The sequence below is a fragment of the Oncorhynchus keta genome, chromosome 21 (assembly GCF_023373465.1).
Source record: "Oncorhynchus keta strain PuntledgeMale-10-30-2019 chromosome 21, Oket_V2, whole genome shotgun sequence".
Taxonomy (NCBI): domain Eukaryota; kingdom Metazoa; phylum Chordata; class Actinopteri; order Salmoniformes; family Salmonidae; genus Oncorhynchus; species Oncorhynchus keta.
In genome coordinates, this window is record NC_068441.1 from 24,227,340 (window position 1) to 24,254,315 (window position 26,976).

Here is a 26,976-nt window from a genome sequence, read left to right on the forward strand (position 1 = left end):
ATCATTTGAGATTGATTCCTGCCTTTGTGATTGCATTCCATCGCCTACACTCTCTTATCAAAACGTTTGTTTAATAAATGTAATTCGTTTTGAGTTCTAGACGGATATTTTCTTCACACCTCATGATTTTGTAGCCTCTACTTGTGAGAGGGTAAACGTTACTCACACTGGCATAATTTCCAGAGGACTGTTTTTACTGATACGCAGGAAGAAAAGTTTTGTGTAGCTCGAGAGCTAACGTTTGTGTTTAGTTACCTTTATTTCATCAAACACATGAATTAATTGTAACGTAAGGAGTTTAATGTATGAGTTTATTGAATGAATATTAGTTTATCGTAAATGTTGTCAATCGTGTTGTGTCATTAACTTACTGAACGTAACTAGAGTTCAAGGCACAGCCAGTAACGCTAACTGCTGAGGTTGCGACAGGAGCAGATAGCGAGCTAACTACCAGTCATGGCAGACTCGAGCAACAACCACCCGAAGACCCTCAATTTTAATGTGGGGGTACTTGGGCATGTCGACAGCGGGAAGACGTCGCTTGCCAGGGCGCTCAGCAGCACAGCGTCCACGGCTGCCTTTGACAAGAACCCCCAGTCTCGAGAGAGAGGCATCACCCTGGATCTCGGCTTCTCCTCCTTCAACGTGGACCTCCCCGAGCAGCTGCGGGAGGACTCCGGGGGACACGGCTTCGAGAACCTGCAGTTCACGCTGGTGGACTGTCCTGGACACGCGTCCCTCATTCGCACCATCATTGGGGGTGAGAGAAGTGAATGAGAATATCATATTACTGCAGAGAGAAATCGATACCCTAACCGTAGTAGCAAGACAGCAAATGTTCAGGTGTTGACACACACCTGTGTAATGGTGGAAATCTCATCACTCACACTAAATGACTGTACATGACACGTAGTGACATATTTCAACTGTCCAGTCGGCCGTCTGACATCTCCTGGTACTCTAGCAAAGAGTTTGGCAGCCAGCTTCAATAATGGCAAATGGGAACATACTGGGGCTGCAGAATAAAGAGTACACATTAGAGGTCGACCGATTTATGATTTTTCAATGCTGATACCTATACTGATTATTGGAGGACCAACATTTTATCGGACAAGTATTTTATTTGTAATAATGACAATTACAACAATACTGAATTTACACTTATTTTAACTTAATATAATACATCAATAAAATCAATTTAGCCTCAAGTAAATAATGAAACGTGTTCAATTTGGTTTAAATAATGCAAAAACAAAATGTTGGAGAAGAAAGTAAAAGCGCAATATGTGCTATGTAAGAAAGCTAAAATTTCAGTTCCTTGCTCAGAACATGAGAACATATCAAATCAAATGTATTTATATAGCCCTTCGTACATCAGCTGATATCTCAAAGTGCTGTCCAGAAACCCAGCCTAAAACCCCAAACAGCAAGCAATGCAGGTGTAGAAGCACGGTGGCTAGGCAAAACTCCCTAGAAAGGCCAAAACCTAGGAAGAAACCTAGAGAGGAACCAGGCTATGTGGGGTGGCCAGTCCTCTTCTGGCTGTGCCGGGTGGAGATTATAACAGAACATGGCCAAGACGTTCAAATGTTCATAAATGACCAGCAAGGTCGAATAATAACAAGGCAGAACAGTTGAAACTGGAGCAGCAGCATGGCCAGGTGGACTGGGGACAGCAAGGAGTCATCATGTCAGGTAGTCCTGGGGCACGGTCCTAGGGCTCAGGTCCTCCGAGAGAAAGAAAGAAAGAGAGAACATATGAAAGCTGGTGGTTCCTTTTAACATGAGTCGTCAATATTCCCAGGTAAGACGTTTTAGGTTGTTGTTATTATAGGAATTATAGGACTATTTCCCTCTACCATTTGTATTTCATTAACCTTGGACTATTTGATGTTCTTAAAGGCACTTTAGTATTGCCAGTGAAACAGTATAGCTTCCGTCCCTCTAGTTAGCCATTTCACTTCGGTTACACCAGCCTCATTTCAGGAGTTGATATGCTTGAAGTCATAAACAGCGCAATGCTTGACGCACAACAAAGAGCTGCTTGCAAAACGCATGAAAGTGCTATTTGAATTAATGTTTACGGCCTGCTTATGCCTACCACCGCTCAGTCAGATACTTGTATGCTTGTATGCTCAGTCAGATTATATGCAAGGTAAAGGTAAACAAAAAACAAAAAATCGGTGCACAAAAATACCAATTTCCGATTGTTATGAAAACTTGAAATCGGCCCTATTTAATCGGCCATTCCGATTAATCGGTCGACCTCTAGTACACATACACCTGATACAAATATACATTATTTCTTGACTCAACCATTTAATGCAGCCATTACATGGTTAACCCACACTGATTGACTGGCCCCTCCACTAGCCTGTGGCTTGGAAAGGAAGAGAGAGAGGAGGAATGGGTAGAAGTCTCCAAGAGGACATGAGAATTCCTTACGCCCCAGCTAAACCCTGCTTAGTCATTCTCCCTTTCTTTCTTGCTACAATCTCCCTTTCTCTCTCTCCTCACTCCTGAGGAGTGTTCTTTGGCTTTATCCACATTTTATTATTTTTGTTTAATTATTTCTAGGTAAGAAATTGACTATGTATGCTGTAAGTGGAGACTGCTTTGACAGGGCTGAAAGGTGAGGGTATGCATTGGTGGGAGAAGGCAATTGAAACTGAAGGTAAGCAGGATAAGGAGAGCACACATACAGTGGGAGTGTGGCCTGAGTCAGTGTATATGGCTGGTAGTTGGCTATATAAAGCCAGTGTGTCCCTGTGGATGGCAAATGCTGTGGATTAGGGCAGAAGGAAGGTGTGGGGATCAGGGTATGTAACAAACTTCCTCTCCTGTCCCCAGTGGGGAAAGCACAGGAAAGAAAGAAAGCCAAAGAGAGGCAGAGGAAAGAAAGACTGCCAAAGTGAAGGAAAGAAAAGAGGGAGAGGAAAGACAACCAAGTGAGCTGGGGCTCTAATTTCAGCCATCTAGCCCTTCTCCCTTGTCTACATTTTTATCCTTTGTACCCTCCCTCTTTTCTCCCTCTCTTCGTTATTATTCTTGGTTGTCTGTTGCTGTTTCTCCATTGGTTGCTCAACTTATGACTGGTCCTTTGGGCCCTGTGTAGATGAGCTGTAACCATACAGTGCTGAGTGGTCACAATCCTTTCGCTGCAGTAGTTTTGGACTGGGGTGTTTATTATAGACAAGCCATATAGCATACATACAAGTCTAATAGTGAGTGTGTGTGTTTCAGGGGCTCAAATCATAGACTTGATGATGCTGGTGGTAGACGTGGTGAAGGGGATCCAGACCCAGACAGCAGAGTGTCTGCTGATAGGAGAGCTGACCTGCCCCCGCATGGTGGTCATTCTCAACAAGACTGACCTGCTGCCGCCCAACAAGAGACAGACCGCCATCGACAAGATGACCAAGAGACTGCACAAGACACTGGAGAACACCAGGTAACACACACACCAGGCCCCCAGTGTCCTTTCTGGAGCGTGAAGTCACCAGTTCTGCTGGTCGGCTACTATGTAGCAACCTAGCGGTGCCAAAGCTCTGGGCCTGTATCCACAATGCATTTCAGAGGAGAACATTTGTCCTAGGTGCTGAGAATCGAGACATTTTACTCCTACTCTTATGGGTAAAAATGAAAGCTATGCAAGAAGGGCTTTAGTCATAAGAGATACCAAGTCGACAGATTATTTAGGACGCCTCATAAGCTGTCCTAACCGTTTAATAGTTACCAGCAGGTGTCTTGATAATAGAAAAATGCAACGAGTAAGTGGTTCCTGCACCACATGCAACTGCTTTGCAGTTGTTGAAAGAATGTTTTGATATTTCTATACAATAAATCTATAAATAATGTAGACCTACATGCTCTTGTCTTTGACAATGATTTCACATGAGGCCTATTACACGATATGCCTAAATACGTAGAACCGCTAGGCTAATAAATATGTCTAATTGGGCATGTTTATAAGTTGGGAAATTGAAGGAATCTAGGGCTTATGTTTGATTGTTTGATGAAAATGATAGACCTTTCAAACATTGTATGCAACATTATCAGCAAGTGACATTGATGCCTACTGTGCCAAATCGATGTAGATATGTTAAATAGGAGTGACGAGTGTGTCGATATAATGGTATTGTCAAAATTCCACTTTTAACAACCATCAGAATTGGTTTAAAAAAAAGTTTATGCATGCCAACATATTAAGCAATCATTAAGAGTAGGCAAAGTGATCGTGTCAGTCGGAAATGATATAAAACGTTTTACCATTGAAACATTTGAACATTCACATTCATTGTGGTTGTCTGAAGAAACATGTGCTATAGAGTTCACAGCTGGCAATGCCTCATCAGGATTGGTTATTCCCCAATTTGCAACATGTCAATGAGCGTCATCACTGTCTTTCCTTTGTGGTACCTCAACTGTTTTGATTACCAGCTGAGATAAACTTTTATGGGGTTGATTTAGTCTGGGCCCTGTCTTAACATCATCCTAAAACCTACTCTGAGTTTGGATTTTTTTGTTGTCTTTAAGCAGGTTTTAACAGGATTCTAAGAACATTTCTGGGATGCTTTGTAGATATGGGCCCAGGTCTGACCTAGAAAGCCTGTAAATTACGATCTAGATCGCCAGTATTGCCAAACACATTTTGTTTAGACGGCTGTTTTGTGCTCTAAAATGTATTTATTATGATCAAGTTCGATTCACACTGTGAATTATTTTAAAGTTTGCTACAAATCAAGATACTGAATTAAGTAGTGATACATTCTGACTACTATATTTCTATATTTGTCGTCACACAGGATCAGGTGCTGACACAGACCAATCATGGCCGGCAGGCTATTAGGAGGCTCCATAGACATTAAGGCAGGATGAAAACGACTTCATTGACCATGATCCTTTGCTGCTTATTGCCACTTTCTCGATGATCCTTAGCTATTTTTTGGGGTGCCATTCAGCCCCATTCAGCAATAATGGCGTGCTTCAAATTCAAATACTACCAGCTTCATGAGTCATTGCGAGTTTTGCATAGGAATACATGGATGACATCAATGCTATCACTGTCTTCTGGTTTTAATGTCTATGACACACACACACAAAATAATTCTAACCCTCGTTTCATCCCCTGTTGGATAGATTTAAAGACTGTCCTGTGATTGCCTTGTCAGCAAAGCCTGGGGGTCCTGAGGCCCCTGAAACAGAGGAGCCCCATGGAGTGCCTGAGTTAATAGAGGTAAAGACCCTGGACACACTGGTGCCCCAGGAAGTGCCTGCACCATTAGCAGTTTGGCTTAATATTCTGACTGATGTGTAGAAGGCTTCAATGATACATACAGTAAGATTCAGTAAAAGGCCACTCTTACAGAACAAAGAGGTATGACAGACACTGTCAGGTCAGGGGTTCTGCCCTATAATTAAATCACAAGAGACACTGTCAGGAAGTGTTGATGAAACCACAGGATACACACTCAACACTACTATATGGCTCTCTGTGTGTATGACTGAATCACACTCATGCCTACAAGGACGTTACAATGTTAATGAGAGCAGTTTTGACTTTTGTGTGTGTGTGTGTGTGTGTGTGTGTGTGTGTGTGTGTGTGTGTGTGTGTGTGTGTGTCCTAGTTGTTGAAGAGCCAGACGTACCTCCCTCACAGAGATCCGGGGGGAGCTCTGCTGATGGCAGTGGACCACTGCTTCTCCATCCGTGGTCAGGGCACAGTCATGACCGGAACCATCCTACAGGGGGCGCTGGCTGTCAATGACACTGTGGAGATCCCTGCGCTCAAGGTATGGTCACTTACCACAGAACACTGATGTACATGACCACTAAAAGAAGTCTTGATCAGTGGTTCTCAACCTCAATCCCACATGCCTATAGACCAGAAACCATTTTTTGTGACATTGCAGAACATTAGAGTGCATTAGCCAATTTAATTTGTTCTAATTTTAGGTTATGTGGTCCTATAAAGAGACTATAGCATGATGGTAGTCCCTGCTTCCAGAAAGGTTGAGAATCATTGATGTAGTAGAAGAGCCCTGATTCAGATGACCTGGACGGCTGGAGTAGAAGATAAAAGCTACAGAGATTTTGGGAAGTTCAGAAGTTGACTGCAAGAGGAGAGGGGGAGGGATGGGAGTGGAGGATGTGTCTGTGTTTTTGGGGAGACTGGGGAGGAGGGGTTGGGTATTGGCAGTACAGGAGCTGGCTAATTCAGACCAGATGCAGTTAGTTGTAGGCCAGCCCAGTTTATTATCTTGAACCTTACTGTCAACTGGTGTCATCATACCATCCTCCACCGGGTGGCGGCAGAACCCTGAATTAACCAGCAGGTAGTGTTGGAGAGAAATTGTGGTTAGGCTACACCAACCATACTCACCCACTCACAACATAAAAACAACACTCAAAGATTATTCTGTTATACACTGAACAAAAAATATAAGCAACATGTAAAGTGTTAGTTCCATGTGTCATGAGCTGAAATAAAAGATCCCAGAAATATTCCATATGCACAGAAGGCTTATTTCTCTCATTCTCTGTTAGTGAGAATTTCTCCTTTGCCAAAATAGGTGTGGCATATCAAGAAGCTGATTAAACGGCATGATCATTACACAGGTGCACCTTGTGTTGGGACAACAAAAGGCCACTGTAAAATGTGCAGTTTTGTCACACAACACAATGCAACAGATGTCTCAAGTTTTGAGGGCGCATGCAATTGGTATGCTGACTGCAGGAATGGCCGCCAGAGCTGTTGCCAGAAAATGTAATGTTAATTACCACTCCAGCCCAGGACCTCCAAATCCGGCTTCTTCACCTGTGGGAAGATCTGAGATCAGCCACCCGGACAGCTGGTGAAACTGTGGATTTGCACAATCAAATCATTTCTACACAAACTGACAGAATCCATCTCAGGGAAGCCCAACTGTACTGTGCAGATGGCAGCATGTAGGTTCGTGTGGGCGAGCGGTTTGCTGATGTCAGCTTTGTGAACCGAGAGCCCCATGGTGGGGGTATGGGCAACAACTTTAATTTAATTGCATTTTATTGATGGCCATTTGAATGCACAGAGATACCTTAAGGATCTCTCTTGATCAGATCCTGAGGCCCATTGTCGTGACATTCATCCGCTGCCATCACCTCATGTTTCAGCATGACAATTCACAGCCCCATGTCGTACGGATCTGTACACAATTCCTGGAAGCTGAAAATGTTCGTTCCTCCATGGCCTGCATACTCACCAGACATGTCACCCATTGATGATGTTTGGGATGCTCTGGATCAACGTGTATGTGTCCCAGTTCCTGCCAATATCCATCAACTTTGCACAGCCATTGAAGACCATATGATAAGGAGATGTCACACTGTAAGAAAATGGTCATGACACCAGATACTGACTGGTTTTCTGATCCACGCCCCTACCTTTTTTAGGTATCTGTGACCAACAGATGCATATCTGTATTCCCAGTCATGTGAAATCCATAGATTAGGGCTTAATGAATTTATTTCAATTAACTGAATTCCTTATATGAACTTAGTAAAATCATTGAAATTGTTGCATTTTATATTTTTGTTCAGTGTAATATTGAACATGTTCAGACTCTGTCAATTGTATACCTAACCTTGCACAAACAATCAATAGAGCTGATGAGGAAGTTTGATAGTCTCTCTGTGTTTGTCTTTTAACCCCTAGGTGACCAAGAAAGTGAAGTCAGTTCAGATGTTCCGGCGGCCGGTGGCCGGGGCCATGCAGGGTGACCGGGTGGGCGTGTGTGTGACCCAGTTTGACCCTAAACTGCTTGAACGGGGGGTGGTGTGTACCCCTGGTTCCCTACACACCCTCCACGCAGCCATCATCTCTGTCAGAAAGATTGGCTACTTCAAGGGCTCCCTGGCCACCCGTGCCAAGTTCCACATCACCGTGGGACATGAGACTGTCATGGCCAGGGTCACCTTCTTCGGTCTGCCCCCTGGAGAGACCCACCAGACCTCCACCACGGACCCCCAGCTACCCACCTCAGACCCCCACGCCTCTGAGCCAGACCTTAGACCCCTGGACACACCCTTCTCTTTTGACCGGGAGTACTTCCACCAGGATGAGTATGTGATTGGCCAACGGGAGGCCGGCGGGGCGGGACAAGACCCGGAGCAGTGGGCGCTGCTGGAGTTTGAGCATCCGGTCACATGTCCCACTCTCTGCCTGGTGATTGGCTCCAAGCTGGATACAGACATTCACGCCAACGTGTGCCGACTGGCGTTCCAGGGGCGTCTGCTGGAGGGTTTTGAGGAGAAGAGCTACTCTGAGACTACACTACTCAGACTACGTATCTACAAGACCAAACACAAGGAGGGACAGGTGGAGAGGGTGAGTGGACCCCCTGCCACACACAGACACATCTTCCACCCCCTCACTCCCCTAATAGGCTGCACACACACACACACCCTTCCCATCAGTCTTCGTGCTTGGCTCTCTGTCCTTGTTCCTCTGCCCCCTTCCCCTTCCTGTATTCTGGTCCTTGTTCCTGTGGCCCCCTCCCCTTCCTGTATTCTGGTCCATGTTCCTCTGCCCCCTTCCCCTTCCTGTATTCTGGTCCTTGTTCCTCTGCCCCCTCCCCTTCCTGTATTCTGGTCCTTGTTCCTCTGCCCCCCTCCCCTTCCTGTATTCTGTCCCTTGTCCTCCTGTTCCTCTGCCCCCCTCCCCTTCCTGTATTCTGGTCCATGTTCCTCTGCCCCCCTCCCCTTCCTGTATTCTGGTCCATGTTCCTCTGCCCCCCTCCCCTTCCTGTATTCTGGTCCTTGTTCCTCTGCCCCCCTCCCCTTCCTGTATTCTGGTCCATGTTCCTCTGCCCCCCTCCCCTTCCTGTATTCTGGTCCTTGTTCCCCTGTCCCCCTCCCCTTCCTGTATTCTGGTCATTGTTTGGATGTTTCTCATTACTGGTGGCACTGGAGAGATTTTCAAAGACTGAGCTCCAATTGTGGACACACACACACACACACAGACAGACAGACAGACAGACAGACAGACAGACAGACAGACAGACAGACAGACAGACAGACAGAGTCCCGGTGGCGTGGAGAAGAATGCTGGGCCTTTGCGTGTGCTGGGCTGTGACACAGGCGTGTGTCCCCCTGACGCCAGTGGCGACAGCCAGGCTGGTGCTGTTTGGACCTGAGTGGCACAGGAATATACCCACATCCACATGGCTCTCTGCATTCCCCCAGGCCCTCACTCTGGCCCCTGCTCTCTCACGCTCCTCTCTCTTTCTCTCTCTTTGAGTCCTCAATCCATTATGCTTTTCGATCTCTCACCTTTACCGTCTTTCTCCCTGGCTCGATCTCGCTCTTGTAATATATTCAATGACTTATTTTGTCATTTAATTCAACACTCGGTTTATCTTCCCCTTTTGACTCATAAGAGTCTTATCTGCCTCGTTGCTCCTGCCTGTTTGTCTGTTTCAGTGTTGTCTGCAGCCAGCAGCGTGTCTGTGTGTACACAGTACGCATCCTCTCTCAGGATCACTCACAGGTCAGAGGTCAAGTGTATGGACAAGTTTTACTGCTGTTAGGCTGTTACACATAGGTCGTTGACCCTGAGGTTGATCCTCTCCCTGTGAGGTCAGACTCGGGTCTTGTGACATGGGTTCCCCTCCCAGAATGAGGAAGTCCTATTTGTTTTGTTTTTTCTTAGAGGACAAATATCTGAGTTTGAGATATGGCTTTGTCATCCCTTAGTCACTGGGTTGTTTTATTAGGATCCCCGTTAGCAGTTGCAAATGCAGCAGCTACTCTTCCTGGGGTCCACATAGAACATGACCTAATACAGAACAAAAATAGACAGGAACAGCTCAAGGACAGAACATACATTTAAAATAAGAGTATAATTTTAACCAACTGTAGCTTATCAGCGGTGACGCATCAGTCAGAACCGAATGTCAGTGAGCGAGGGAAGGAAGTGACAAAGGGGGAGAAGTAGCGAGGGAAAGAGCAGTGTCCTCCCTTTATCGGATCAGTGACGGGTGAGAGAGTCTCTGTGATGGACAGATACAAAACAGAAGAAAACATGCGAAGAGGAATGAGAGGACAGACGGCAGTCCTAGGGGAATGTGGCTCAGAGCAGGGTTGGGACAGGGGACAAAACAGTGTCATGGTGGGGTCAGCCACCCCCCCACCATTCACTATGGCGACAGAGTGGCAGCATGGCAACACACGAGATCATGCAGCAGTGTGTGTTAGATCAGAGAGAGGAACATGAAAAACAAACACAAATCATTAAGGGATATGCTGGAGCGTTAGTTAATAATGGTATTTGTGTGATATTTGTTACAGGATCTGCTCATTTAATGATCATATTATTTAAGTGTATTGCAGTACAATAAGGATATTTTGTTGTATCTGTCATTGGTGCCTCTCTCAAGTCTCCTCCTCCTTCTGGTCAGGTGACAGACGACTACACTGTGATTGGCCGAAATCTCTTCAAGAAGGAGACCAACCTGCAGTTGTTTGTGGGGTTAAAGGTCACGCTGTCGACCGGCGAGGAGGGGGTCATCGAGGGCGGCTTCGGACAGAGTGGGAAGTTTAAGATCCGGGTGCCAGGTATGTAGGCATGGGCCTGTATGAATGTGTTAATGATAAAACAGACCTCCCTGCTGAGCGGTTTAAAGCAGCGTATGGGTGTATGATCACATCTGACCAACAGATATCAGCCATTTTATATGAATTTCCTGCCGTTTGTACATGTTGAAACGCCACCACCCTTCGTTGACACTCACCAGTACTGCACACGGCCGCCGATCATTATGCTGTGTCTTTCCTTCTACTTCCCGTGGTTGTCCGTGGTCCGTTCGTTGTCATAAAGAGGATGTGGTGTGCTGGGAATCCCTCTCCAGGATCCTCTGGGGGTAGCTCTGGTTCCGGGGGAAGTCTGCACCCTGTTTATTTTACCTTCTGTCGCTCCTCTCACCTCCGACCCACAGAGGCTCCACACTGGGCCTGGCGGGAAGAGAACTAAAACATTTAGAAAGAGAACCGTACCTACTTCCTCTCAACTCACTCACACTGGTGTACACACTCACAAACATGCTCTTATATATACACTGACATACTTGGCTAGTCACTTAAGACATTCAGCATGCTCATTGCTCATTCACTCTCATAGTTTGCCCTCTGCTGTGTGTTCTTCTGACCTCTCGCTACTCTGGGTGTACTTGTGTGTGCTCCCTTTCTCTCATTGCTCCCTTTCTCTCATTGCTCCCTTTCTCTCATTGCTCCCTTTCTCTCATTGCTCCCTTTCTCTCATTGCTCCCTTTCTCTCATTGCTCCCTTTCTCTCATTGCTCCCTTTCTCTCATTGCTCCCTTTCTCTCATTGCTCCCTTTCTCTCATTGCTCCCTTTCTCTCATTGCTCCCTTTCTCTCATTGCTCCCTTTCTCTCATTGCTCCCTTTCTCTCATTGCTCCCTTTCTCTCATTGCTCCCTTTCTCTCATTGCTCCCTTTCTCTCATTGCTCCCTTTCTCTCATTGCTCCCTTTCTCTCATTGCTCCCTTTCTCTCATTGCTCCCTTTCTCTCATTGCTCCCTTTCTCTCATTGCTCCCTTTCTCTCATTGCTCCCTTTCTCTCATTGCTCCCTTTCTCTCATTGCTCCCTTTCTCTCATTGCTCCCTTTCTCTCATTGCTCCCTTTCTCTCATTGCTCCCTTTCTCTCATTGCTCCCTTTCTCTCATTGCTCCCTTTCTCTCATTGCTCCCTTTCTCTCATTGCTCCCTTTCTCTCATTGCTCCCTTTCTCTCATTGCTCCCTTTCTCTCATTGCTTTTTGCCCCTTCAGGGCATATGATTCAAAATGGAGAAAGTGAGGGAGAGAAAGGAAAAGAGGGCTAGTTATATTTGAGTAAGTCTTTGAAGGCCCCCCAGACACCTCACAACCTCCCCCTTCACACACACTACTGTCCAATTCCCCCCCGCAACCCGCCCTGACCCCAAACTCATCCCCTACAAGCCCCTTAGGGCCACCAGCCTGGCACTAGACAGCTACTCTAGAGGAGGAGAGAGAGATGGATAGATTGCGGGAAAGGAGCAGAGGGGGATAGCTGTCATTTAGACTTTGAAGTATAGGTCTTCTCGGCTCCAAAAAGTTGGACCCGAGGACAATCTGACCCGATTTTTAAAAAAATTAAAAAAATTAAAAAAATTAAACAATAAAATAATAATAATTAAAATACATTTTTGTTATTTTTTTAAATGGGGACCTGAACGGACCCGAGAACAATCGGGTCCATTCGGTTTCAGGTTTGATGACAACCAGACCTAGACCCGGCCTGTACCCGATTGGACCGAGTGATGATAAAAATATGTTTATCAACCAAGTTGATCTTCTGGTTAACAAATAGCCTATAGCCAACATAAAGACCTATGGGTCCACTCTGTTCTATCAGCTGTAGTTGCATAGACCCAATGACAATCAAACAGGACCCGACCTCGACACGAGGGAAAAGTTAGATTTATGAATCCAGACCCTCTCGGGTATTCAGGTTACATTTGACATTTGAGTAATTTAGCAGTCTTATTCAGAGCGACATACATACATACATACATACATACATACATACATACATACATACATACATACATACATACATGTGGTCCTTCTGTAGCTCAGTTGGTAGAGCATGGCGCTTGTAACGCCAGGGTAGTGGGTTCGATCCCCGGGACCACCCATACGTAGAATGTATGCACACATGACTGTAAGTCGCTTTGGATAAAAGCGTCTGCTAAATGGCATATATTATTATTATTATATACATACATACATACATACATACATACATACATACATACATACATACATACATACATACATACATACATACATACATACATACATATGGTTTATTTGCAGTATCATGCCACATAATATTTATTTATAGACTTATTATGCCTGTTTAAAAAAAATGTAGTTATCATTTTAAGATTGTATGTACATACATACATACATACATACATACATACATACATACATACATACATACATACATACATACATACATACATACATACATACATACATACATACATACATCGGACTTCTACTTTGTCTATGTGATATGTCAGCCTGTAATGAAAAGGATAAAATACATGTTCATTATGTTGTTTAATGCAAAAAAACAACTTGTTATACATTTGTGGTGATAGCTTTAGGAGGATCATTTAATATTTTTTGTAATTATGCTGAATAAGGGGTGTGTGTGTGTGCTGACTCCATTTACAAAAAGAAAAGTGAAGTTCAAGCATTGATGAACTGGATTTTATTTGAAATTACATCACACTGATTTGTGTGTGATGAACTGGATTTTATTTGAAATTACATCACACTGATTTGTGTGTGTGTGTGTGTGTGTGTGTGTGTGTGTGTGTGTGTGTGTGTGTGTGTGTGTGTGTGTGTGTGTGTGTGTGTGTGTGTGTGTGTGTGTGTGTGTGTGTGTGTGTGTGTGTGTGGTGTGAGCTAAGGCCAAGTGAGTTCTGTAGATCTGATATTCTGCCTGGCTTGTAACCATAACAACCTCCTCTGTGGCGCCATGTGATGCGGGTAGATGAGGTCAGCCAGTGCAAAGGTTTGCTCAGGGAACATTTCTCACCTCTACGTGAGTGGAACAACAAGCAAACAAACATGTCAAACGCACACACACACACACACACACACAGGAAGGGATGCCCCAGAGGAATCCACAGCACGTGCCCAGTCGCCTGAGGTCTGTCAGACACCAGAATAAAAGTCAGCCAGAACAGAACCGCCACATAGAACCCTGACAGAGAGACAAGAGTCAAGGTTCTTTCACGACCTTGAGCGTGAAACGGGAACCGTGAGACAAGACCACAACTGCTTAATAAGTTAAGGAGACAATGACTGGTGGGGCAAAGTTGCATGTGTGATTGGATGCCCAATCTGGACGGTAAATATCAGATGAAACATGACCGTGACTCAGGACTGTGACCTTTGTCTCCACTCTATCAGCAGCAGGATCAGGAGGCTGAGGTTGGCGATCCAGTTCAGGTTCAGCAGACCACAGTGGCTCCAGCATTGTCACTCTTTAAGTAGAGCAGAGAGAGGATCACTATCTATCTGTTCTCTCTCTCATCTCCTATCTCTGTCATCGTCAGTGTAAAGAGCAGATGTACTGTTGACCCTGAGACACCACTATAGAGCAGTAAGAATAGGACTAGTGGTGTGGATGTTTTTAAAAGTGACTTGTGTGGTCTAGCAGTCTAAGCTGCTGCCTCCAGATCACATACACAGAGTATACCAAACATTAGGAACACCTTCCTACACTTAACAAAAATATAAACGCAACATGTAAAGTGTTGGTCCCATGTGTCATGAGCTGAAATAAAAGATTCCAGAAAATTCTGTTCACACAGAAAGCTTATTTCTGTCTTTTTTTGTGCACAAATTAGTTTACATCTCTGTTGGTGAGAATTTCTCCTTTGCAAAGATATGTCACACCTGTCAGGTGACTGGATTATCAAGAAACTGATTAAACGGCATAATCATTACACAGGTGCACCTTGTACTGGGGACCCTGAGGCCACCCTAAAATGTGCACTCTTGTCTCACAACACATTGCAACAGATGTTATTTTTTTTATTTTACCAAGTAGTCCAGTTGAGAGAGAGTTCTCATTTACAACTGCGACCTGGCCAAGATAAAGCAAAGCAGTGCGACAAAAACAACAACACAGAGTTACACATAGGATAAACAAACGTACAGTCAAAAACACAATAGAAAAATCTATGTACAGCGTGTGCAAATATACTAAGGTTAGGGAGGTAAGGCAATAAATAGGCCATAGTGGCGAAATAATTACAATTTAGCATTAACACTGGAGTGATGGACATGCAGATGATGATGTGCAAGTAGAGATACTGTGGTGCAAAAGAGCCAAAAATAAATAACAATAGGGGGATGAGGTACTTGGGTGTGCTATTTACATATGGTCTGTGTACAGGTACAGTGATCAGTAAGCTACTCTGACAGCTGATGCTTAAAGTTAGTGAGCGAAATATAAGTCTCCAGCTTCAGTCATTTTTGCAATTCGTTCCAGTCATTGGCAGCAGAGAACTAGAAGGAAAGGCGGCCAAAGGGGGTGTTGGTTTTGGGGATGACCAGTGAAATATACCTGCTGGAGCACGTGCTACGGGTGGGTGTCGCAAAGACTGATAGATGATCTGGAGCCAGTGGGTTTGGTGCCAAATATGTGGCGAGGTCCAGCCAATGAGAGCGTACAGGTCGCAGTTGTGGGTATTTTATGGGGCTTTGGTGACAAAACGGATGGCAGGGTATTTGAAGGCTATTTTGTAAATTACATCGCCGAAGTCAAGGATCATTAGGATAGTCAGTTTTACGAGGGTATGTTTGGCAGCATGTGTGAAGGAGGCTTTGTTGCGAAATAGGAAGCCGATTCTAGATTACATTTTGGATTGGAGATGCTTAATGTGAGTCTGGAAGGAGAGTTCACAGTCTAACCAGACACCTAGGTATTGGTAGTTGTCCACATACTCTAAGTCAGAACCGTCCAGTGTAGTGATGCTCGGCTGGTGGGCAGTTGCGGGCAGCAATCGGTTGAAGAGCATGCATTTAGTTTTACTAGCATTTAAGAGCAGTTGGAGGCCACAGAAAGAGTGTTGTATGGCATTGAAGGTCGTTTGTAGGTTTGTGAACACCGTGTCCAAGGAAGGGCCAGATTTAAACGGAATGGTGTCGTCTACGTAGAGGTGGATCAGAGAATCACGAGCAGCAAGAGCGATGTCATTGATATATACAGAGAAAAGAGTAGGCCCGAGAATTGAACCCTGTGGCACCTCCATAGAGACTGCCAGAGGTCCGGAGGCCCTCCGATTTGACACACTGAACTCTATCTGAAAAGTAGTTGGTGAGGCAGTCAGAGAAACCAAGGCTATTGAGTCTGCCGATAAGAATGTGGTGATTGACAGAGTCGAAAGCCTTAGCCAGGTCAACGAAAACGGATACACAGTACTGTCTTTTATCTATTGCGGTTATGATATCGTTTAGGACCTTGAGTGGCTGAGGTACACCCATGACCAGTTCTGAAACCAGATTGCATAGTGGAGAAGGTACGGTGGGATTCTAAATGATGATCTGTTTAACTCGTTAAGGACTGCCCTCCAGTTCTTCTCAATTTCCGCCTGAAAGTATACCCTAATCTAACTGCCTGTAGCTCAGGCCCAGAAGCAAGGATATGGATATTCTTTAAAAAATATATATATTTCACTTTTATTTAACCAGGTAGGCAAGTTGAGAACAAGTTCTCATTTACAATTGCGACCTGGCCAAGATAAAGCAAAGCAGTTCGACATATACAACGACACATGGAGTTACACATGGAGTTACACATGGAGTAAAACAAACATACAGTCACTAATACAGTATAAACAAGTCTATATACGATGTGAGAAAATGAGGTGAGATAAGGGAGGTAAAGGCAAAAAAAGGCCATGGTGGCAAAGTAAATACACTATAGCAAGTAAAACACTGGAATGGTAGATTTGCAATGGAAGAATGTGCAAAGTAGAAATAAAAATAATGGGGTGCAAAGGAGCAAAATAAATAAATAAATTAAATACAGTAGTGAAAGAGGTAGTTGTTTGGGCTAAATTATAGGTGGGCTATGTACAGATGCAGTAATCTGTGAGCTGCTCTGACAGTTGGTGCTTAAAGATAGTGAGGGAGATAAGTGTTTCCAGTTTCAGAGATTTTTGTAGTTCGTTCCAGTCATTGGCAGCAGAGAACTGGAAGGAGAGGCGGCCAAAGAAAGAATTGGTTTTGGGGGTGACTAGAGAGATATACCTGCTGGAGCGTGTGCTACAGGTGGGAGATGCTATGGTGACCAGCGAGCTGAGATAAGGGGGGACTTTACCTAGCAGGGTCTTGTAGATGACATGGAGCCAGTGGGTTTGGCGACGAGTATGAAGCGAGGGCCAGCCAACGAGAGCGTACAGGTCGCAATGGTGGGTAATATATGGGGCTTTGGTGACAAAACGGATTGCACTGTGATAGACTGCATCCAATTTGTTGAGTAGGGTATTGGAGGCTATTTCGTAAATGACATCGCCAAAGTCGAGGATTGGTAGGATGGTCAGTTTTACAAGGGTATGTTTGGCAGCATGAGTGAAGGATGCTTTGTTGCGAAATAGGAAGCCAATTCTAGATTTAACTTTGGATTGGAGATGTTTGATATGGGTCTGGAAGAAGAGTTTACAGTCTCATCTAGTGATGAGGGGTGGTCTTGACAGAAGCAGGCAGTGATCGCTGAGATCCTGGTTGAAGACAGCAGAGGTGCATTTAGAGGGCAAGTTGGTCATGATGATATCTATGAGGGTGCCCATGTTTACTGATTTAGGGTTGTACCTGGTAGGTTCCTTGATCATTTGTGTGAGATTGAGGGCATCTAGCTTAGATTGTAGGACATTTGGGGTGCTGAACATATCCCAGTTTAGGTCACCTAACAGTATGAATTCTGAAGATGGATGGGGAGCAATCGATTCACATATGGTGTCCACGGTACAGCTGGGGGCTGAAGGGGGTCTATAACAAGCGACAACAATGAGAGACTTATTTCTGGAAAGGTGGATTTTTAAAAGTAGAAGCTCTAATTGTTTGGCACAGACCTGGATAGTATGACAGACCTCTGCAGGCTATCTCTGCAATAGATTGCAACTCCGCCCCCTTTGGCAATTCTATCTTGACGGAAAATGTTGTAGTTGGGGATGGAAATATCAGGATTTTTGGTGGCCTTCCTAAGCCAGGTTTCAGACACGGCTAGGACATCAGGGTTGGCGGAGTGTGCTTAAGCAGTGAAGAAAATATATATGCATAGTCACTTTAACTATACATTCATGTACATACTACCTACATACTACCTCATTCCAGGGTTTTGCTTTATTTTTACTATTTTCTACATTGTAGAATAATATTGAAGACATCTAAACTATGAAATGACACATGGAATCATGTAGTAACCAAAAAAGTGTTTCAGATTCTTCAAAGTAGCCACCCTTCATGACAGCTTTGCCCACTCTTGGCATTCTCATAATCAGCTTCATGAGGTAGTCACCTGGAATGCATTTCACTTTAACGGGTGTGCCTTCTTAAAAGTCAATTTGTAGAATTTCTTTCCTTGTTTGAGACAATAAGTTGTGGTGTGATAAGGTGGGGGAATATACAGATGATATCCCTATTTGGTCAAAGACCAAGTCCATATTATGGCAGGAATAGCTCAAATAAGCAAATATAAACGACAGACCATCATTACTTTAAGACATGAAGGTCAGTCAATATGGAACATTTCAAGAACTTTGAAACTTTCTTCAAGTGCAGTTGCTAAACCATTAAGCGCTATGATGAAACTCACTTTCATGAGAACCTCCACAGGAAAGGAAGACCCAGAGTTACCCCTGCTGCAAGTTCATTAGTTTCCAGCCTCAGAAATTGCAGCCCAAATAAATGCTTCAAAGAGTTCAAGTAACAGACACATCTCAACATCAACTGTTCAGAGGAGACTGCGTGAATCAGGCCTTCTTGTTCAAACTGCTGCAAAGAAACCACTACTAACGGACACCAATAAGAAGAAGAGACTTGCTTGGGCCAAGAAACACAACCAATGGACATTAGACCGGTGGAAATCTGCCCTTTGGTCTGATGAGTCCAACTTTGTGATTTTTGTTTCTAACCGGCGTGTCTTTATGAGACGCAGAGTAGGTGAACGGGTGATCTCTGCATGTGTGGTACCCACCGTGAGGCATTGAGGAGGAGGTATGATGGTGTGGGGGTGCTTTGCTGGTGACGCTGTCTGTGAATTCAAGGCACACTTAACCAGCATGGCTACCACAGAATTCTGCAGTGATACGCCATCCCATCTGGTTTGCGGCTAGTGGAACTATCATTTGTTTTTCAACAGGACAACACACCTCCAGGCTGTGTGAGTGCTATTTGACCAAGAAGGAGAGTGATGGAGTGCTGCATCAGATGACCTGACCTCAACCCAATTGATATGGTTTGGGATAAATTGGACCGTAGAGTGGAAAAGCAATCAACAATTGCTCAGCATATGTGGGAACTCCTTCAAGACTGTTGGGAAAGCATTCCAGGTGATGCTGGTTGAGAAAATTCCAAGTGTGTGTAAAGATGTCATCAAGGCAAAGGGTGGCTACTTTGAAAAATCTAAAATCAAACATATATTATGATTTGTTTAACATGTTTTTGGTTACTACATGATTCCATGTGTGTTATTTCAGTTTTGATGTCTTCAACTATTTTTCTACAATGCAGAAAATAGTCAAAATAAATCAAAACATTGGATTGAGTAGATGTCCAAACTTTTGACTGGTGAGGTATACATATTTTAATTCCTCTGTCCTATCCAATAAACAAACGATATGTGAATACTTTTTTTTTAAAGGTGGGAAATATGACTTGTATAAACTAACAGCAATTATAATTATAATTTGAATTATCTCTTTCTTTATCTCTCCCTCTCTTCCCCAATTTCTTCTCTTCAGAGGGTCTCAGTCTAGAGACTAAGCAGCTCCTCTCCTCCTCTGCCAAGAAGAGAGTTAAGGGTGGTGCTAAGGGGGAACCAGCCAAAGAGGATGATGCCAAGACAGACTCTCAGCCAATCTGCATCAACCTCCGATTCAAGAGATACGTCTTTGACCCCCACAAGAAGATGGTTCAGAGCTGACCTCTGCAGCAGCTATAGGATGATACTTGTGATGTCGTGTAAAAAAAAAAAAAGTTGCTTAAAAGCTGATCTCCGTTCATGGGGAAAGTATTGCTCAATATATTTTCAATGCATTTTTCTGCGATCGTCGCAGCCGTCTAAGGCACTGCATCTCAGTGCAAGAAGCATCCGGACGTGATTGGGAGTCCCATCGGGCGGCTCACAATTGGCCCAGCGTCGTCAGAATTTGGCCGGGGTAGGCTGTCATTGTAAATAAGAATTAGTTCTTAACTGACTTGCCTAGTTAAATAAAGGTTCAATTTTAAAAAATAAATAAAAATGTAAACAAAAAAGGTGCACAAGTGTTGTTTGTATGCGTTTACCCTCCACTATACCACTACCATGTTACAGTGATGATGGATAGAGGAGAGAGAGGACAGTGGTTCATAGACCATGTAGAGCCTGGCCTCTGTATCTGGGGAACAGATGCTTCCATCTTCTCTTCCACACAGACTGAGGACCTGAAGATCTCACCTGAATGCCCATCAATATATATGTGCTTCTTTGTTTCAACCACATTTTCCCAGTGACAGTAGTGACAGCCTAGGTTTTTTGTCTCATGTTACTCCCCAGTTATCGCAGACCCCACCCCCTTGTTTTTTTGTTGGCTGACCTGATAGTTGTTCATGTATGATGTGGCAAATGCCATGTAGTTTACAATGGTTCAGTCAGTAAAGCAGGTCTTAATAGTTGGCTCTCTTTAACTTCATACAGTAAGCATAATATAATTCCCATCGTTTCTTATTCTACGGACGTGGTGAAAAAGTATAAAAAAGTATCTTCATCAGTATAGAGTCATGTCTCTCTGCCATATGCAGAATCTCATTCAACCTATTTATCTTATAGCCTGTAAGCACTATAATGCCCCTTCACACTTGCTGTTTTACCTACAGTTGAAGTCAGAGGTTTACATTCACCTTAGCCAAATACATTTCAACTCTGTTTTTCACAATTCCTGACATTTAGTCCTAGTAACAATTCCCTGTCTTAGGTCAGGTAGGACCACCACTTTATTTTAAGACTGAAATGTCAGAATAATTGTAGAGATAATGATTTATTTCAGCTTTTATTTCTTTCATCACTTTCCCAGTGGGTCAGAAGTTTACATACACTCAATTAGTGTTTGGTAGCATTGCCTTTAAATTGTTTAACTTGGGGAAGACTTCCACAAGCTTCCCACAATAAGTTGGGGGAATTCTGGCCCATTCCTCCTGACAGAGCTGGTGTAACTGAGTCAGGTTTGTAGGCCTCCTTGTTCGCACACGTTTTTTTCAGTTCTGCCCACAAATTTTCTATAGGATTGAGGTCAGGGCTTTGTGATGGCAACTCCAATACCTTGACTGTGTTGTCTTTAAGCCATTTTGCAACAACTTTGGAAGTATGCTTGGGGTCATTGTCCATTTGGAAGACCCATTTGCGACCAAGCTTTGACTGACTGATGTCTTGAGATGTTGCTTCAATATATCCACATAATTTTCCTCCCTCATGATGCTATCTATTTTGTGAAGTGCATCAGACCCTCCTGCAGCATAGCACCCCCACAACATGATGCTGCCACCCCCGTGCTTCATGGTTGGGATGGTGTTCTTCGGCTTGCAAGCCTCCCCCTTTTTCCTCCAAACATAACGATGGTCATTATGGCCAAACAGTTCTATTTTTGTTTCATCAGACCAGAGGACATTTCACCAAAAAGTATGATCTTTCTCCCCATGTGCAGTTGCAAACCGAAGTCTTGCTTTTTTTATGGTGTTTTTGGAGCAGTGGCTTCCTTGCTGATCGGCCTTTTAGGTTATGTCGATATAGGACTGTGGATATAGATAATTTTGTACCCATTTCCTCCAGCATCTTCACAATGTCCTTTGCTTTTGTTCTGGGATTGATTTGCACTTTTCACACCAAAGTACGTTCATGTCTAGGAGACATACCGACATCCTGAGCGGTATGACTGCTGCGTGGTCCCATGATGTTTATACTTGTGTACTATTGTTTGTGCAGATGAACGTGGTACCTTCAGGCACTTGGGAATTGCTCCCAAGGATGAACCAGACTTGTGGAGATGTACACATTTTTTTTCTGAAGTCTTAGCTGATTTCTTGTGATTTTCCCATGATGTCAAGTGGAGAGGCATTGAGTTTGAAGGTAGGCCTTGAAATACATCCACTGGTACATCTCCAATTGACTCAGGCTAATTGACATAATTTATCAGAAGCTTCTAAAGCCATGACATTTTCTGAAATTTTCCAAGCTGTTTAAAGGCACAGTCAACTGAGTGTATGTAAACTTTTGACCCACTGGAATTGTGATACACAGTGAATTATAAGTGAAATAATCTGTCTGTAAACAAAATTACTTGTGTCATGCACAAAGCAGATGTCCTAACCGACTTTCCAAAACTATAGGTTGTTAACAAAAATTGTGGAGTGTTTGAACAACGAGTTTTAATGACTCCTACCGAAATGTATGTAAACTTCCGACTTCAACTTTATTGCTCTTGCAATTTTCACCTTTCTCTCAAACAATGGTTACATCTTGTGATGTATTTATGTCAAACTTACCCATGTTCTCTTACTTGCTGTGTTACAGCAAAAGTTACAGACAACGCTCCACCAGCTGAGGCCCGTCATTGGAAATCCTTTCTCCCAGTGGGGGGGTTTCGATGCCATCTGCTCCAAATAGGGCTACGTGCTATCAAAGCATTTTGCTCCCTCTGAGACGAGGCCACTACCCAAAACTATTTTAATCAACTTTCATATTGCATTTTGTGTCTGTTGTTATTTCAGTTAAGCCTTAAACTCAAATGAATTGAATATCCTGACTGTCTCTCCCTCTTGCGCTCTTTCTTCCCATATCTATTTCCCCTTTTTTCTCTCTGCCTTAATTAATAGGCATGACCACATTAGCTAGTGTTGCCACAGAAATCATCCGTTTTACAAACGTAACCCATCACCAACTCTCCGCTCTGCTCTCTGATCTCACCCTCATGTTTGGGTGAAAGGTCACCTCTCTGGATATAGACCCCTTCACTCCTTTCATGTGATTTCAAATGTCATTTTTCCCTTTTAATGACATTTACATTTCTGGATGGTTTGCAGCAGACCTGCATTTGTGCCTGATTGCCAGTTGTAATGGGAGACGTTACTCTTCTGTTTCGATTTGAATAATGATATAAACTCAGCAAAAACAGAGATGTCCCTTTTTCAGGACCCTGTCTTTCAAAGATAATTTGTAAAAATCCAAACAACTTCACATATCTTCATTGTAAAGGGTTTAGATACTGTTTCCCATGCTTGTTCAATGAACAATAAACAATTAATGAACATGCACCTGTAGAACGGTCGTTAAGACACTTAACAGCTTATAGACGGTAGGCAATTAAGGTCACAGTTATGAAAACTTAGCATACAAAAGAGGCCTTTCTACTGACTCTGGAAGAACACCAAAAGAAAGATGCCCAGGGTCCCTGCTCATCTGCGTGAACGTGCCTTAGGCATGCTGCAAGGAGGCATGAGGACTGCAGATGTGGCCAGGGCAATAAATTGCAATGTCCGTACTGTGAGATGCCTAAAACAGCGCAACAGGGAGACAGGATGGACAGCTGATCGTCCTCTCAGTGGCAGACCACGTGTAACAACACCTGCACAGGATCGGTACATCCAAACGTCACACCTGCGTGACAGGTACAGGATGGCAACAACAACTGCCCGAGTTACACCAGGAACGCACAATCCCTCCATCAGTGCTCAGACTGTCCACAATAGGCTGAGAGAGGCTGGACTGAGGGCTTGTAGGCCTGTTGTAAGGCAGGTCCTCAACCAGACATCACCGGCAACAATGTCGCCTATGGACACAAACCCACCGTTGCTGGACCAGACAGGACTGGCAAAAAGTGCTCTTCACTGACGAGTTGCAGTTTTGTCTCACCAGGGGTGATGGTCGGATTTGCGTTTATCGTCGAAGGAATGAGCGTTACACCGACGTCTGTACTCTAGATCGGGATCGAGGTGGAGGGTCCGTCATGGGCTGGGGCGGTGTGTAACAGCATCATCGGACTGAGGTTGTTGTCATAGCAGGCAATCTCAATGCTGTGCGTTACAGGGAAGACTTCCTCCTCCCTCATGTGGTACCCTTCCTGCAGACTCATCCTGACATGACCCTCCAGCATGACAATGCCACCAGCCATACTGCTCGTTCAGTGGGTGATTTCCTGCAAGACAGAAATGTCAGTGTCCTGCCATGGCCAGCGAAGAGCCCGGATCTCAATCACATTGATCACTTCTGGGACCTGTTGGATCGGAGGGTGATGGCTAGCCATTCCCCCCAGAAATGTCCGGGAACTTGCAGGTGCCTTGGTGGAAGAGTGGGGTAACAACTCACAGCAAGAATGGGCAAATCTGGTGCAGTCCATGAGGAGGAGGAGATAAACTGCGGTACTTAATGCAGCTGGTGGCCACACCAGATACTGACTGTTACTTTTGATTTTGACCCCCCTTTGTTCAGGGACACATTAATCCATTTTTGTTAGTCACATGTCTATGGAACTTGTTACATTTTTTTCTCAGTTGTTGAATCTTCTTATGTTTATACAAATATTTACATGTTGTGTTTTCTGAAAATAAACGCAGTTGACAGTGAGAGGACGTTTATTTTATTCAGAAAGAATAAGTAAAGCAAACACATGGTCAACATCCACTTCTGTCTCTTATTGATGGGTGTGTGTCTGGTGAATACATACACCCCTCACAGACACTTCCCAATGGTAACATATGACTCATGAGCATAACTATGGGATTTGAAATCTGTATTGTGTTTGACTGGGCTTTTGGTAGGTAGAGTGATGTCATTTTGGTGGGCTCATTGTGATGGGCGTCAAATGACATCGTTGTGATTGACAGGTGACAGAGTAGGCATGGGTTGATTCTGTTGGATTTCAGCTGTGTGTGTAATGTCTACAGAGTCTACAGAAAGTATTCACACCACTTTACTTTTTCCACATTTTGTTGTGCTGCAAAGTTGGATTAAAATAGATTTAATTGATTTTTTGGGTCAATAATCTACACAAAATACTCTGTCGAAGTGGGGAAAAAACATTTGTATTAATGGAAAATAAAACACTAATATATTTTAATAAGTATTCAATCCCCTGAGTCAATACATGTTAGAATGGCAAATAAGTCTGGCTGCACAACCGATTGGCAAACGTACTGTAAATTGAGAAATCATGTGACTAAAATGAACAATAATAATAAGAAACTATACTATGAAACAAAGATATAAATGATTTAAAGAATGATAGTAAAAAGCTCTGGATCACCTAAATTAACATTTCATCACTAAACCCACTGTAATTGACGATTATTTTCATTATTTTTTTCATTTGCAAGATTAGCAAATTTAGGCATGACATGCCAGCAACAAACGCTGACACTACAAATTCAAGTTTAACTGATCAAATGAGGAAATACAATTGTAATGTAATTTTGAATTCTGTGAAGTAAGTGTGGAAGAGGTGAAAGAATTATTGTGATAAGGGATAAGCCACCAAGGTCTGACAACTTAGATGGAAAATTACTGAGTATAATAGCGGACGACGTTGCCATTCCTATTTGCCATATCTTCAATTTAAGCCTACAAGAAAGTGTGCCCTCAGGCCTGGAGGGAAAGTCAAGTAATTCCGCTACCAAACAATAGTAAAGCCCCCTTTACTGGCTCAAGTAGCTGACCAATCAGCCTGTTACCAACACTTAGTAAACGTTTGGAGCAAAAAAATATTTGACCAGATACAATGCTATTTTACAATGAACAAATTGACAACAGACTTTCAGCAAGCTTATAGAGAAGGGCATTCAACCAGCACAGCACTTACACAAATGACTGATGATTGGCTGAGAGAAATTGATCATTAAAAGATTGTGGGGGCTGTCTTGTTAGACTTCAGTGCGGCTTTTGACATTATCGATCATAGTCTGCTGCTGAAAAAAGCGTGTGTTCTGGCTTTACACCCCCTGCTACAATGCATTTGGGGATTATTCAGACCCCTTGACATTTTCCACATTTTGTTACGTTACCGCCGTATTCTAAAATGTATTAAATTGTATTTCCCCTCATCAATATACAATATACACACAAAACCCCATAATGATAAAGCACAAACAGGTTTTTATATATATATTTTTTTATATATAAAATCAACTGATATCACATTTACATACAGTATTCAGACCCTTTACTCAGTACTTTGTTGAAGCACCTTTGGCAGCGATTCCAGCCTTGAGTCTACAAGAGTGTGACGCTACAAGCTTGGCACACCTGTATTTGGGAAGTTTCTCCCATTCTTCTCTGCAGATCCTCTCAAGCTCTGTCTGGTTGGATAGGGAGCGTTGCTACACAGTTATTTTCAACTCTCCAGGAATGTTCGATTGGTTTCAAGTCTGGGCTCTGGCTGCGTTCCTCAAGGATATTCAGAGACTTGTCCCAAAGCCACTCCTGCGTTGTGTTGACTGTGTGCTTAGGGTCGTTGGCCTGTTGGAAGGTGAACCTTCGCCCCAGTCTGAGGCCCTGAGCGCTTTGGAGCAGGTTTTCATCAAGGATCTCATTCTTTGCTCTTGTCATCTTTCCCTCGATTCTGACTAGTCTCTCAGTCCCTGCCGCTGAAAAACATCCCCACAGCATGATGCTGCCACCACCATGCTTCACCGTAGGGATATTCTAAACTTGATTAAATTAACAATACTCCATAAAGACTAAGTGAAAACAGGTTTTTAGACATTTTTTCAAATGTATTCTAAATAAAAAACAGATACCTTATTTACTTAAGTATTCAGACCCTTTGCTATGAGACTCGAAATTGAGCTCAGGTGCATCCTGTTTTCATTCATTATCCTTGAGATGTTTCTAAAACTTGATTGGAGTCTACCTGTGGTAAATTCAATTGATTGGATATGATTTGGAAAGGCACACACCTGTCTATATAAGGTCCCACAGTTGACAGTGCATGTCAAAGCAAAACCCAAGCCATGAGGCCGAAGGAATTAGAGTCTGTAGAATTAGAGTCTGTAGAGCTACGAGACAGGATTGTGTTGAGGCACAGATCTGGGGAAGAGTACCAAAACATTTCTGCAACATTGAAGGTCCCCAAGACCACAGAGGCCTCCATCATTCTTAAATGTTAGAAGTTTGGAACCACCAA

At 43.6% G+C, this 26,976-nt stretch overlaps 1 protein-coding gene across 1 annotated transcript; it reads left to right on the forward strand.

The window, feature by feature from the left end:
- The first annotated feature begins 16 nt into the window (after positions 1 to 16).
- On the forward strand, positions 17 to 20,083 carry eefsec (eukaryotic elongation factor, selenocysteine-tRNA-specific). The gene is made up of 7 exons (XM_035797019.2): positions 17 to 760; positions 3,244 to 3,451; positions 5,140 to 5,236; positions 5,628 to 5,792; positions 7,694 to 8,365; positions 10,437 to 10,593; positions 19,570 to 20,083. Exons 1-7 carry the CDS (start codon positions 457 to 459, stop codon positions 19,749 to 19,751), a joined length of 1,785 nt encoding a protein of 594 aa, XP_035652912.1. The 5' UTR covers positions 17 to 456; the 3' UTR covers positions 19,752 to 20,083.
- The last annotated feature ends 6,893 nt before the right edge of the window (positions 20,084 to 26,976 follow it).

Bases quoted from the DNA above. Each gene is read 5' to 3' on its own strand.
- eefsec (XM_035797019.2), top strand. From the start codon at position 457: ATGGCAGACTCGAGCAACAACCACCCGAAGACCCTCAATTTTAATGTG. The intron at 761-3,243 runs GTGAGAGAAGTG...TGTGTGTTTCAG, and splicing joins CATTCGCACCATCATTGGGG to GGGCTCAAATCATAGACTTG. The intron at 8,366-10,436 runs GTGAGTGGACCC...CCTTCTGGTCAG, and splicing joins AGGAGGGACAGGTGGAGAGG to GTGACAGACGACTACACTGT.